This window comes from Mirounga leonina, unplaced genomic scaffold (assembly GCF_011800145.1).
Source record: "Mirounga leonina isolate KUSES-001 unplaced genomic scaffold, KU_Mleo_1.0 Mir_115, whole genome shotgun sequence".
NCBI classification, from domain to species: Eukaryota; Metazoa; Chordata; class Mammalia; order Carnivora; family Phocidae; genus Mirounga; species Mirounga leonina.
Genome location: NW_023270268.1, coordinates 5,895,229 through 5,908,455, shown reverse-complemented (window position 1 = coordinate 5,908,455; position 13,227 = coordinate 5,895,229). Strand labels below are relative to the sequence as shown.

The following is a 13,227-nucleotide window of genomic DNA, read 5'->3' as shown; positions in this document are numbered from 1 at the left end:
AGCCAGTTCCATCCAGACTTAAAGTGAAGGAGACTCACCTGCTTCTATTAAAGAATTGGCCTGAAGGGCAGACATCTAATTTAACACACATACCTAGGAGCCTGCTGGAATGCTCTCTGGGGACACAGACTGGCAGATGCCATCTTTGCATGCTCCTTTTGACATGTTCCAGAGCACCAGTATCTCCCAGAAGGGAGCTTTTACAGGCATCTGGTGCCCTGATTTTTGCAGCTGCCACCTAGGGGGACACCTCTGGATCACATGGCTCTGGAGGCCAAGGGAGCTTGTGTTCCTAGTCCCATGAGAGTGTAATAATCAATATCACCCAGAAAGGGGCTCATATCTCCATCTGGTGCCCCAATTTTTGCAGCTGCTGCCAGGGAACACAGCTATACTGGCTCTGGTGGACAGTGCCCATGGATCCCACAGAGCTATAGCCAACAGAGGAAAAGTTCTTAAATAGCTAACCACCCCCAAAGGCACAGCAAAAGACAACAGACACAGGAGCTCAGACTGTGTGTGAAGGAGGCCTATTGGTTAATCATCATGACTGTGGCCTGAGGGGAAGGCTTCTACTTAAACATGCACCTAAAGGCAGAATGTAATCCTTTCCTCAAGTCATCTTTGAGCTCACCCTCTGCCATACTCCAGAGCACCAGTGTCTCCTGGAGGGGAACTTTACATGTGTCTGGTGTCCTGATTTTTGCCACTACTGCCCAAGAGACACACCTTGATCACCTGGCTTTGGTGGCCAAGATGGCTTGCATTCCTGGATCCCACGGCACTATGGCAATTGGAGAGAGGGTTCTTGGCAGACTACCCACCCCTGGGGCACTGCACAAACAGTGGATTGAAGTATACCCTGCCAATCTTTCTGTGAAGGAGGCCTCTTTGCTTGTCCTGGAGCTCTGGCCTGAGGGGCAGGCTTCAGATTTGGGACACATTTTGTGGTTTATGGAGCTGCTCTCAGGGAACACAGGCTGTGGATGCTACCATGTGCTCTCCCTCCTTCTGCCTTGCTCTAGCTTGCCAGAAAAGAGCTTATACACTCATTTGGAACCCTGATTTTTGTGACTGCCACTCAAGGTACACTTCCAGATGGCCTGCCTCTGGTGGCCTGCGGGGCTTACACTTGCTTGCAGTCCCACAGGACTATATATGTTTGCATATTTTTAAAAGCTGATGCCTGAGGGTCTGGCTTCCAATCAGCATGAATCTAAGTGCTGAGATCCTCCCTTCTGAAATATTGACAGGTTGGTAGCACATCCTCAACTACTGAGAACTATTAAAAATATAATAGGCTGCTCAGACAAGCACAAAGGTTTAAGAGACAACCAAGAGCTGAGGCAGGGTTGAACAATAAGGCTTATCTCCTACATGAGCCAATCCTTCAAGACTGAGACAGGTGGTTGTTTCATCTACTGTATAATCACTTATAAAGCTAGTCTGAAGTTAAAAAGACAAAAGTAGTAAAAATAATTATGATTACAATAATGAATTAAGGAATACACAAGATAAGGGCACCTGGATGGCTCAGCTGGTTAAGCAACTGCCTTTAGCTCAGGTCATGATCCCAGGGTCCTGGGATCGAGCCCCACATCGGGATCCCTGCTCAGCGGGGAGCCTGCCTCTCCCTCTCCCCCTGCTTGTGTGCTCAATAAATAAATAAATAAAAATCTTTTTAAAAAAAGGAATACACAAGATAAAAAGATGTAGAATGTGACATCAAAAACAAAATGTCAAGGAGTGATTATAATGTTGAGCTTTACAATGGGATCAAACTTAAATTGTTATCAACTTAAAACAGACTGTTATAAGTTGTTCTATGTAAGCCCCATGATAAACACAAAGCAAAAACTATAATAAATACACAAAAGATATAGATAAGCATACCATCAAAGAAAGTCATCAGAATATAAAGAAAACAGGGAAAGAAGCATCAAACAGAGAGTAAGTACAAAAACAGCCAGAAAACAACGAACAAAATGGCAATAAGCACATTTTTATCAATAACTACTTTAAACATAAATGGACTAAATTTTCCAATCAAAAGACTCAGAATGGCTAAATAAATTAAAAACAAGACCCATCTATATGCTGCCTGCAAGAGACTCACTTTAGATGTAAGGACACACACACTAAAAGTAAAATGATGAAAAAAGATATTCCATGCAAATGGAAACAAACAAAAAAGCCAGGGTAGCAATACTTGTATCAGACAAAATAAGACTTTAAAACAAAGACTATAAGAGACAAAGAAGGATATTACATAATATCCTACAAAAAAGACAAAACATTTACAAATATTTATGCACCCAACATATGAGCACCTAAATATATAAAGCAAATATTAACAGACCTAAAAGGAGTAACAGACAGCAATACAATAATAGTAGGGGACTTTAAACCCTACTTACATCAATGAATAGATCATCCAGGTGGAAAATCAATAAGGAAATAAGGGCCTTAACTGACATATTAGACCAAATGAACTTAACAGAAATATACAGAACATTCCATCCAAAAGCAACAGAATACACATTCTTCTCGTGTGCACACAGAATATTTTCCAAGATAGGTCATATATTAGGCCACAAAACAAGTCTTAATAAAGTCAGAAGACTGAAATCATATCAAGCATCTTTTCCAACCACAGCAGTATGAAACTAGAAATTAATTACACAAAGAAAACTGGAAGGCACAGATAGTACTGGGAATAGAGTCAATGATATTGTAATAGCGTTGTATGTTGATAGATGGTAGCTACACTATGGTGGGTGTAGCATAACATATAGAGAAGCTAAATCACTATGTTGTATACCTGAAACTAATGTAGCATTATGTGTCAACTGTACTTAAATAAAAAAAACCACACACACACAAAGAAAACTGGAAAAATCACAAATATGTGTAGATTAAACAACATGCTACTGAACAACCAATGGGTCAAAGTAAAAATCAAAAGAAAAGTTTTTCAAGATCCTGAGACAAATAAAAATGGAAATAGAACATACTAAAATTTATAGGATGCAGCAAAAGCAGTTCTAAGAGGGAAGTTCATAGTGATAAATGCCTACTTCAGGAAACATGAAAATTCTCAAATAAACTAACTTTACACACACCTCAAGGAACTAGAGAAAGAATGAATAAGAAAGGAAATAACAGATTAGAACTAAATGATATAAAGACTAAAAACACAACAGAAAATTGATCAATGAAACTAAGAGCTGGTTCTCTAAAAAGATATACAAAACTGACAAATCTTTTTCTAGACTCACTGGGAAAAAAAGAAAGGGGATTCAAAAAATGATATCAGAAATCAAAAAGAAGTTACAACTGATACCACAGAAATACAAGAATCATAAGACACTACAATGAAAAATTATACATTAACAAATTGGGGAACCTAGCAGAAACATTCCTAGAAACATTCAATCTACCAACACTAAATCATGATGAAGTAGAAAATCTGAACAGACCAATTACTGGTAATGAGATTGAATCAGTAATCAAAAACCTCCCAATAAACAAAAGTCCAGGACCAGACAGCCTCACTTTGAATGTACTGCACATTCAAAGAGAAATCTTTTTTAAACCCTTTCAAAAAATAGAGGGAGGAACTTTTCCAAACTCCTTTTAAGGGTCCAGCATTACCCTGATACCAAAATCAGACAAAGACACCACACAAATTTGCAAAAATTATAGGCCAATACTCTAATAAACATAAATGGAAAAATCCTCAACAAGATATTAGCAAACCAAATTCAACAATACATTAAAAGGATCATATACCATGATCGAGCTGGATTTATTCCAGGGATTAAGGATGTTTCAACATTTGCAGGTCAGTCAATGTGATACACATTAACAAAATGAAGGCTAGAAATCATATGATTATCTCAATACATGCCAAAAAAAACATCTGACAAAATTCCACATCCATTTATAATAAAAACTCTCAACAAAGTGGGTACAGAGGGAATGTACCTCAACACAAAAAAGGCCAAATATGACAAGCCCACAGCTAACATCATACTTAATGGTGAAAAGCTGAAAGCTTTTCTTCTAAGATCAGGAACAAGATAAGGATGTCCACTCTCAACACTTTTATTCAACATAGTATTAGAAGTCCTAGCCAGAGCAATTAGGCAAGAAAAATAAATAAAAGGCATCCAAATTGGAAAGAAGAAAAGGAAAATACTATTTGCAGAGTACATATTATATATAGAAAATCCTAAAGACTCCATCAAAAACCTGTTAGAACCAATAAAAGAATTAAGTAAAGTTGTAGGATACAAAAATCAATACACAAAAATCTATTGCATTCCTATACACTAATATATAAACTAAAAAATTAAGAAAACAATCCCACTTACAATTGCATCAAAAATAATAAAATACTGGGGTGCCTGGTGGCTCAGTCGGTTGAGCACCCAACTCTTGGTTTTGGCTCAGGTCATGATCTCAGGGTCATGAGATTGGGCCCCACATCAGGTTCTGTGCTCAGTGGAGAGACTGCTTGGGATTCTCTTTCTCTCTCTCTTTCTGCCCCTCTCCCTGTTTGTGCACGATCTCTCTCTCTCTCTCAAATGAATAAATAAATCTTTAAAAAACAAAAATATATGTAGGAATAAATTTAACCAAGGAGGTGGAAGACATGTACTCTGAAAACTATGAGACACTGATGAAAGAAATTGAAAAACACATAAATGTAAAGAGACTGTGCTTATGGACTGGAAGAATTAATACTGTCACATGTCCATACTACCGAAAGCAATCTAAAATTCAAGATAATCCCTACCAAAATTCCAATGGCATTTTTCACAGAACTAGACAATTCTAAAATTTGTATGGAACCACAAAAGACCCCAAATAGCCAAACAATCATAAGAAAGAAGAACAAAGATGGAGGCATCCCTGATTTCAAACTACTTTTGCAAAGCTATAGTAATTAAAGCAGTATGGTATTGGTATAGAAACAGACATGGAGATCAATGGAATAGGATAAAGCCCAGAAATAAATCCATGCATATATGGTAAATTAATTTACAACAAATGAGCCAAGAACATACAATGGGGTAGAGGATAGTCTCTTCATTTAATTATGTGGAGAAAACTGGACAGCCACATACAAAAGAATGAAACTGGACTACCATCTCACACCATCTACAAATTAACTCAAAATGGGGCGCCTGGGTGGCTCAGATGTTTAAGCATCTGCCTATGGCTCAGGTCATGATCCTGGGTCCTGGGATCGAGCCCTGCATCACATCGGGCTCCCTGCTCCACAGGGAGCCTGCTTCTACCCCCCCCACTTCTGTTCCCCCTGCTTGTGCTCTCTCTAAAATAAATAAATAAAATCTTTTTTTAAAAAATGGATTAAAAACTTGAATGTAAGACCTAAAACCATAAAATTCCTAGAAGAAAACAAAGGCAGTAAGCTCTTTGAAACAGGCCTTGGTGATGGTTTTGAATCTGACACCAAAAGAAAAAATAACCAAGTGGCACCCCATCAAACTAAAAGCTTCTGGATAGCAAAGGAAACCATTAACTAACTGGAAAGACAACCTACTAAATGAGAGAAAATATTTGATCTGGTATTTTGATAAGGGCTAATATCTGATAAAGAGCTAATATCCAAAATATATAAAAAATTCATATAACTCAACAGCAAAAAGAAAAAAATCCAATTTAAAAATGGGCATAAGACCTAAATAAACATTTTTCCAAAGACACGCAGATGGCCAACAGGTCCATAAAAAGATGCTCTACATCATTAATCACCAGAAAAATGCAAATCAAAACCTTAATGAGATATCCCCTCACAGCTGTTAAAATAACTATTATTAAAACAAAACAAAACAAAACTAGAAATAATGAGTGGTGATAAAGATGTAGAGAAAAGGGAACCCTTATGCACTGTTGGTGGGAATATAAATTGGTGCAGCCACTCTGGAGAACAGTATGGAAGTTCCTCAAAATATTAAAAATAGAACTACCATATGATCCAGCAATTCCACTTCTGGGTTATTTATCCAAAGAAAACAAAAACGCTAACTCAAAAAGTTAGTGTTCACTGCAGCATTATTTATAATAAATAGCCAAGATATGGAAACAACTTATGTGTCCATCAATAAATGAATGGATAACAAAACTATCATACACACACACACACACACACAGATGAATGGATAAAGAAATTGTTACACATAAAAGCAAAAATGAACCTTTGGGACTTCATCAAGATAAAAAGCTTCTGCACAGCAAAGGAAACAGTCAACAAAACAAAGAGGCAATCCGGGGCGCTTGGGTGGCTCAGTCGTTAAGCGTCTGCCATCAGCTCAGGTCATGATCCCAGGGTCCTGGGATCGAGCCCCGCACTGGGCTCCCTGCTCAGCGGGAAGCTTGCTTCTCCCTCTCCCACTCCCCCTGCTTGTGTTCCCTCTCTCGCTGTGTCTCTCTCTGTCAAATAAATAAATAAAATCTTTAAAAAAAAAAAACAAAAACAAAGAGGCAACCCACAGAATGGGAGAAGATATTTGCAAATGACACTACAGATAAAGGGCTGGTATCCAAGATCTATAAAGAACTTCTCAAACTCAACAGCCAAAAAACAAATAATCAAGTCAAAAAGTGGGCAGAAGATATGAAAAGACACTTCTCTGAAGAAGACATACAAATGTATAACAGACACATGAAAAAATGTTCATCATCATTAGCCATCAGGGAAATTCAAATCAAAACCACATTGAGATACCACCTTACACCAGTTAGAATGGCAAAAATGGACAGGGAAAGAAACAACAAATGTTGGAGAGGTTGTGGAGAAAGGGGAACCCTCTTACACTGTAGGTGGGAATGCAAGTTGGTACAGCCACTTTGGAAACAGTGTGGAGGTTCCTCAAAAATTTAAAAATAGAGCTACCCTATGACCCAGCAATTGCACTACTGGGTATTTACCCCAAAGACACAGATGTAATGAAAAGAAGGGCCATATGCACCCCAATGTTCATAGCAGCAATGTCCACAATAGCCAAACTGTGGAAAGAGCCGAGATGCCCTTCAACAGATGAATGGATAAAGAAGATGTGGTCCATATATACAATGGAATATTACTCATCCATCAGAAAGGATGAATACCCAACTTTCCCATCAACATGGATGGGACTGGAGGAGATTATGCTAAGTGAAATAAGCCAAGCAGAGAAAGTCAATTATCATATGGTTTCACTTATTTGTGGAACATAAGGAATAGCATGGAGGACACTAGGAGGAGGAAGGGAAAAATGAAGGGGGTGGGAATTGGAGGGAGAGATGAACCATGAGAGACTATGGACTCTGAGAAACAAACAGGGTTTTAGAGGGGAGGGGGGAGGGGGGATTGGTTAGCCCGGTGATGGGTATTAAGGAGGGCACGTACTGCATGGAGCACTGGGTGTTATACGAAAACAATGGATCGTGGATCACCACATCAAAAACTAATGCTGTATTGTATGGTGACTAACATAACATAATAAAATAAAATTAAAAAGAAGAAATTGTTACACATAGAGGAATATCATTCAGCCATAAAAAAGAATGAAACCTTGCTATTTGTGACAACATGGAGGGATTTCAAGGGCATTACGCCTTTGAATGAAAGAAGTGAGAGGGAAAAACAAATACCATAATGATCTTACTTATATGTGGAATCTAAAAATAGGTAAAAATTTAAAAACCAAACTCATAGACACAGAAAACAGACTGGTGACTGCTAGAGGTAGGGCATGGGGAGGTGGGAGAAATGGATGAACTCTTTTTTGTTTGGGTTTTTATTTAAATAAATTGAATTTTTTTAAAAAAAAGAAAAGAACAGGGGCGCCTGGGTGGCTCAGTTGGTTAAGTGTCTGACTCGTGATTTTGGCTCAGGTCACGATCTCAGGGTCATGAGATTGAGCACTGCATCAGACTCCACGCTCAGCGCACAGTTTGCTTGAAATTCTCTCCCTCTGCCCTTCCCCCTGCTCATGCACCCTTGCTCTCTTTCTCAAATAAATAAATAAAATCTTTAAAAAAGAAAAAAAAAAAAAAAGAGAAAAGAAGAATGGTTACCTGTGGAGAGAAAAGGGGCAAGATGTAGAATACAGAGAACAGGAATGGGTTTTCATTATAGACCATTCTCTAACTATATTTTTTTATATTATTTTGATCTTTGTGTGAAAACATTTGATTCAAAAATTTTTTTCTAAATAAAAGCTAAATTGAAAACTTATTTTTTAAAGCCAAATTTGAGAGATGGTAGTAACTAATTCACAAAGCTTGAGAAAGTGATCTTTAGGCACATAGAAAAGCATGACCAAAGGTAAAATATGATGAGGAACAAGATAAAGTCGAGTTCGTCTAGCACAGAATAAACTGGAGGAGGTGTCACTGGGATAATGGGAAGCCATTGAAGGTATTTAAGAAAGTGATATGATCACATCCTCATTTCAAGACAGAAAATAACTCTGACAAGAAGAGATGAATACCTTAGAAAAAAGACCAGTAACAAAGACATCAGCTGGGTAATAGAAAAGACCAGACCGAATGGAAGATGGCAGTCAGACAGTGATAAAAGCGGTGGCGTTGAGAGGAGAGGAACATGCAGTATGACTCAGTGAAAATCTATGTGCTGAGAGTCTACTATACGTTAGTTATTGTGCTGGAGGTATCCAATTAAAGGGAAACAGATGATTTCTATGCCTAGTAAATCAGGGAAGATAAGCAGATTTCATGCCCTAACAGGTGTGGGTATGCATATGTGCGAGGGGCTGAGAAAGACAGAAGGCGTGAATCAAGGATGACAAAAGTTCCCAGCATCTTCAAATAGGGGAAAGAATAGTAAGAATGACTTAAGACAGTAAAGGCAGGAAAATGAAAACGTCTCTGTGCTCCACTTTGCTATTAACAAATCACAGAATTGTTTTAAAGGATGAATGAAAATGAAAATGAAAATACAGCATTCTACAATGCCATCATTCAGACACATCATCAATCTGATAATAGCTTTCCAGAGGGGGAAAATACACCACTACATAAAACATACAAATCCCATATAAAACTCTAATTCTGGATATTTTAAAAGGGGAGAATGGTAGAGAATATGTCTCAGAATCAAAGGAATACAGTATTTGCTAAGAATTGCTAATATCTCTTTTAGTAATATTTGTACTTTTTTTTTAAGTAGGCTCCATGCCCAGTGTGGAGCCCACTGTGGGGCTCAAGCTCACAACCCTGAGATCAAGACCTGAGCTGAGATGGATCTGGACACTTAACCGACTGAGCCACCCAGGCACCCTGGTAATACTTGTACTTTTAAAAAGAAATTCTTCAAGACAGAGTTTGTATTTGAGTGTTCAGATGGGAACTGCCTATTTGTCAAAGTCAGCCCTAGATCTGGCAGTTAAAAGTCTGAGGCCACACTGTCCAAGAGTAGCCATAAGCTACCCCAGAACTGTGGCTATGAGCACCTGAAATGTAGCTAATCCACACTGATGTGGGGGCTGCAAATATAAAAACACACAGAATCTTAAATAATACATATATAATTTTTATATTGACCACATATTGAAATAATATTTTGGATATAATGGGTTAATATATTACTATTAAAATTACATTCACCTAGTAAAAGTCAGAGAAAGACAAATACCATATGATTTCACTCATATGTGGAATTTAAGAAACAAAACAAATGAGCAAAGGGGGAGAAAAGGAGGGAGGGAGGGCGGGAGAGAGGGACAGGGGGAGAGGGAGAGAGAGAGAGAGAGAAACCAAGAAACAGACTCTTAACTATAGAGAACAAATTGCTGATTCCCAGAGGGGAGATGGGTGGGTGGGGATGGGTGAAATAGGTGATGGGGATGAAGGAGTGCACTATCCGTGATGAGCACTGGGTGTTGTATGGAAGTGCTGAATCACTATATTATACACCTGAAACTATTATTAAACTGTATGTTAACTAACTGGAATTTGAATAAAAACTTTAAAAAAAATTAAGCTCACCTATTTCTTTTTCCTTTCTTAATGTAGGTACTAGAAAATGTTAACTTACACGTATGGCTCCCATTTGTCTGCATTCTATTTCTAATGGACAGTGCTGGTCTGAGGCACAAGAAGGGGTTTTAAAGAAGAATCCACCCAACTCCTTCCCTCATTCTCTAATTCCTGTCTGCAAGCCTGAAACTTAGAGGATCATTCCTTTAATTTCCCTAATAAACACCAGATTTTCAAGAAGAACCATACCACAGGTTAACTTTCTTACCTGCCTCTCTGTTTCCTCACCCCTCTACCTATAGAGGTCTGTCACAACCTTGGAAAGTCTTCTGTCTGCTACCCTATACGTCCAGAGACAGAAGTAATTCACAAAAGGGAACATTCTAGCTGTGGCACAGTTCGTCCCCCGCAAATGAAGCTCCCTGACTTACTTATCCATGATGAATTACTAGTGCCTTCCCCAAGTTCCTTTCTTAGAAAGATGTCTTTATAAATATATGAAGCTAATGAAGGGTCAGTGCTCTCCCACTCACTGTGAAGTTTTAGGTAAATCACTTAACTATGCTGAACTTGCTTTGCCTTCTGCAAAAAAAAAAAAAGATGAAACTAAACTAACTAACGTATCTTCCAATTCCAACATTCTCTAAGCATTCAAGAAACAATAGCTTTTTTAAAGCTTCGCATATATACACTCTACAGAAGTATAAGAAAATGAGTAAAATTATTCAAGCCTTTTCATAATAAGATCTAAAGTTCAAAAATTACACAAAGGTGGCATTTCTATGCATGTGCCTTATCCTGGAATTCCAGCCTTTTCAACTGCATTTAAAAATAATTATTATTATACTGTTCCTGGCTCAGACTTCTATTGCTGCCATAGTCTGTTGAGGCATGATTCTCTGATTTATGCATTCTTAATCATCAAATGGTTCCTGGCATATAGTGAAATAAGGCTTGGAGTAACTAAAGAATCTGCATCCCAACATAGCATACTTTATGTTGTTTTACATTTGAAAATTTTCTGGAGTCCAAAATACTGGCATTCATGGCTTATCTTGACACACAGAAATGGCAATGTTAATCCACCACTAGTAGAGTAAGTATAGTGAACCAACCTTCCACTAAATATAAAAGATTTGGCTGATGCATTCCATTTTTTTCCCATCTTTTTTCTCTCTTGAGAGCAACAAAAACTGTGAAAATTGGGTTGTGATGGAGTAAAGTTAACTGGCCCTCCTGGAAAGACCCCAGCTAGGTGGCCAACTCATACACACACACTAACTGCCCCATTACTTAGACTTTACCCAAGCACAAGTTCTCAATTCTTAGTCTGGTTCTCTTATAATTTAGTCTGACTGAGAGAAAGACAAGAAGAGAACCCATTCTTCCCCTTAGTAACTCACTGTTGCTTCGATAACTGCCAAGTGGACTGAACTGCTGGGTTAGCAGAATCTGCTCAGGAAACTATGATCCTGGCAAAAATCAATCAGACTCCTTATAAATATGCATAGAGTGCAAATATTAAATTTGGATAATACTGAGCCAAAACAAAAACCCTCTACATTAGAAAAGCAGGAAATCTGACAGCCTAATCTTTAGCACCACCACGAAATCCAGCACAGCTAAATTTCAAAAAAGAGAAAGAAAATAATGTACATCAAGGATTTCTTCATATCTTTTGGCTGTTCTTTGTAAATCATCTTCCTTCTCCGCAATTTTCTTATATAACTGATTTGTCTCTTCCTGATGGCTTTCCAAAAGTTCAGCTTCCACGTCCTGGGCTTTATCTAATCCATAAAAAATGGACACATACAAGAACACACATTAGGCAAGAATTAGTATCTACATCCCAATTTCAGTTCCAAATTAAATTTGATAAAAACCAATTGATCAGGGGCGCCTGGGTGGCTCAGTTGTTAAGCGTCTGCCTTTGGCTTAGGTCATGATCTCAGAGTCCTGGGATCGAGCCCCATATCAGGCTCCCTGCTCGACAGGAAGCTGCTTCTCCCTCTCCCACTCCCCCTGCTTGTGTTCCCTCTCTTGCTGTCTCTCTCTGTGTCAAATAAATAAATAAAATCTTTAAAAAAAAATCAACTGATCATATGTACCCTCTCACAGGGCAGGAATGTCTTTATAAGGCAATTAATTAGCTAATGTTTCAGGTTCTTTCACCAGCCCCCCCTCTCCTAAAGGCAAGCTGCTGCCAAGCAAGCACAGGTTCCCATTAGAGAACTTTCTTGGACAGGAATCATTTTTTTCTCTCCAGTTTAATTACTTAAAAGCACTTAGCACAGTGTGAAAACAGTAAGTGTAAATTATAAATAGTCTCTGCTGATTCTGACTTGTTCTTTACTGAATTTAAAATTTGACTCACCAATGGTTTCTTTTATGGTCATTTCCAGCTCCTGGTCCTTTTGTGCCAGCTGTGTATGGAACTCCCTCATCAGCTGTTTTAATGTGGAATTGTGCTTCAACTCAAGATCTTCCTGCTCCTGTCTGTGTAACAAAAATATAAAGAGCTAACTGTTGTCAAACACAAACCACGCCATATAGAGTTACCTAGTCTTCATAACAGTGCTCGTAAGATCTCATTGGTATAAAAACAGGTTTAAGGGTGCATACGTGTGTATGTGTGCGTCCAGGCACAGAAAACTCCTGGGAGGATACAGAAACTATGATTATCTCTACACAACAGTCCTGGGGATTTGAGAATTCTTTTCCCCTTAAAATTTTCATCATACACATCTATCTTATATCATAATAATCCTAATACTAAAAATAGTAAAACGAAAAGAAAGTAATTACTGGGATATGTACATAATAAGCATAATCATATATGCAAGAAATGTTTTTTTCCCCTCTAAACAGACATGAAAGAACAATGCCTCTTGCCTTAAATTGTTTTATATTTCTTCTGGGCATTTAACAACTTGATTTATGTTTCATAGTTTGGGTAGGTGAAAGTTAGGTTTATTAGGCACAATAAAAGGCAATTAATTAAAAAGGACTGTCTTAAAAATATTCATGCTGGAGCGCCTGGGTGGCTCAGTCAGTTAAATGTCTTTTTGTTTTGTTTTAAAGATTTTATTTATTTATTTATTTATTTATTTATTTATTTATTTGAGAGAGCGAGCGAGCAAGAGAGCATGCACGTGCAGGGTGAGGGACAGGCAGACTGTGCACTGAGCACAGAGCCCAATGCAGAGCTCGATC

At 38.1% G+C, this 13,227-nt stretch overlaps 1 protein-coding gene across 7 annotated transcripts in view; it reads right to left on the bottom strand.

Annotated features, from left to right (window-relative positions):
- The window catches only part of GOLGA4 (golgin A4), a 131,826-nt gene that overhangs the window by 28,201 nt on the left and 90,398 nt on the right, over positions 1–13,227 (bottom strand). For all 7 annotated transcript variants that reach the window (XM_034991944.1, XM_034991946.1, XM_034991952.1 and 4 more), the window contains 2 exons: positions 12,389–12,510; positions 11,671–11,801 (listed from right to left, as the gene is read on the bottom strand). In XM_034991944.1, coding sequence (XP_034847835.1) covers positions 11,671–11,801; positions 12,389–12,510 — 253 coding nt within the window. The remainder of the gene's footprint in view (positions 1–11,670; positions 11,802–12,388; positions 12,511–13,227) is intronic.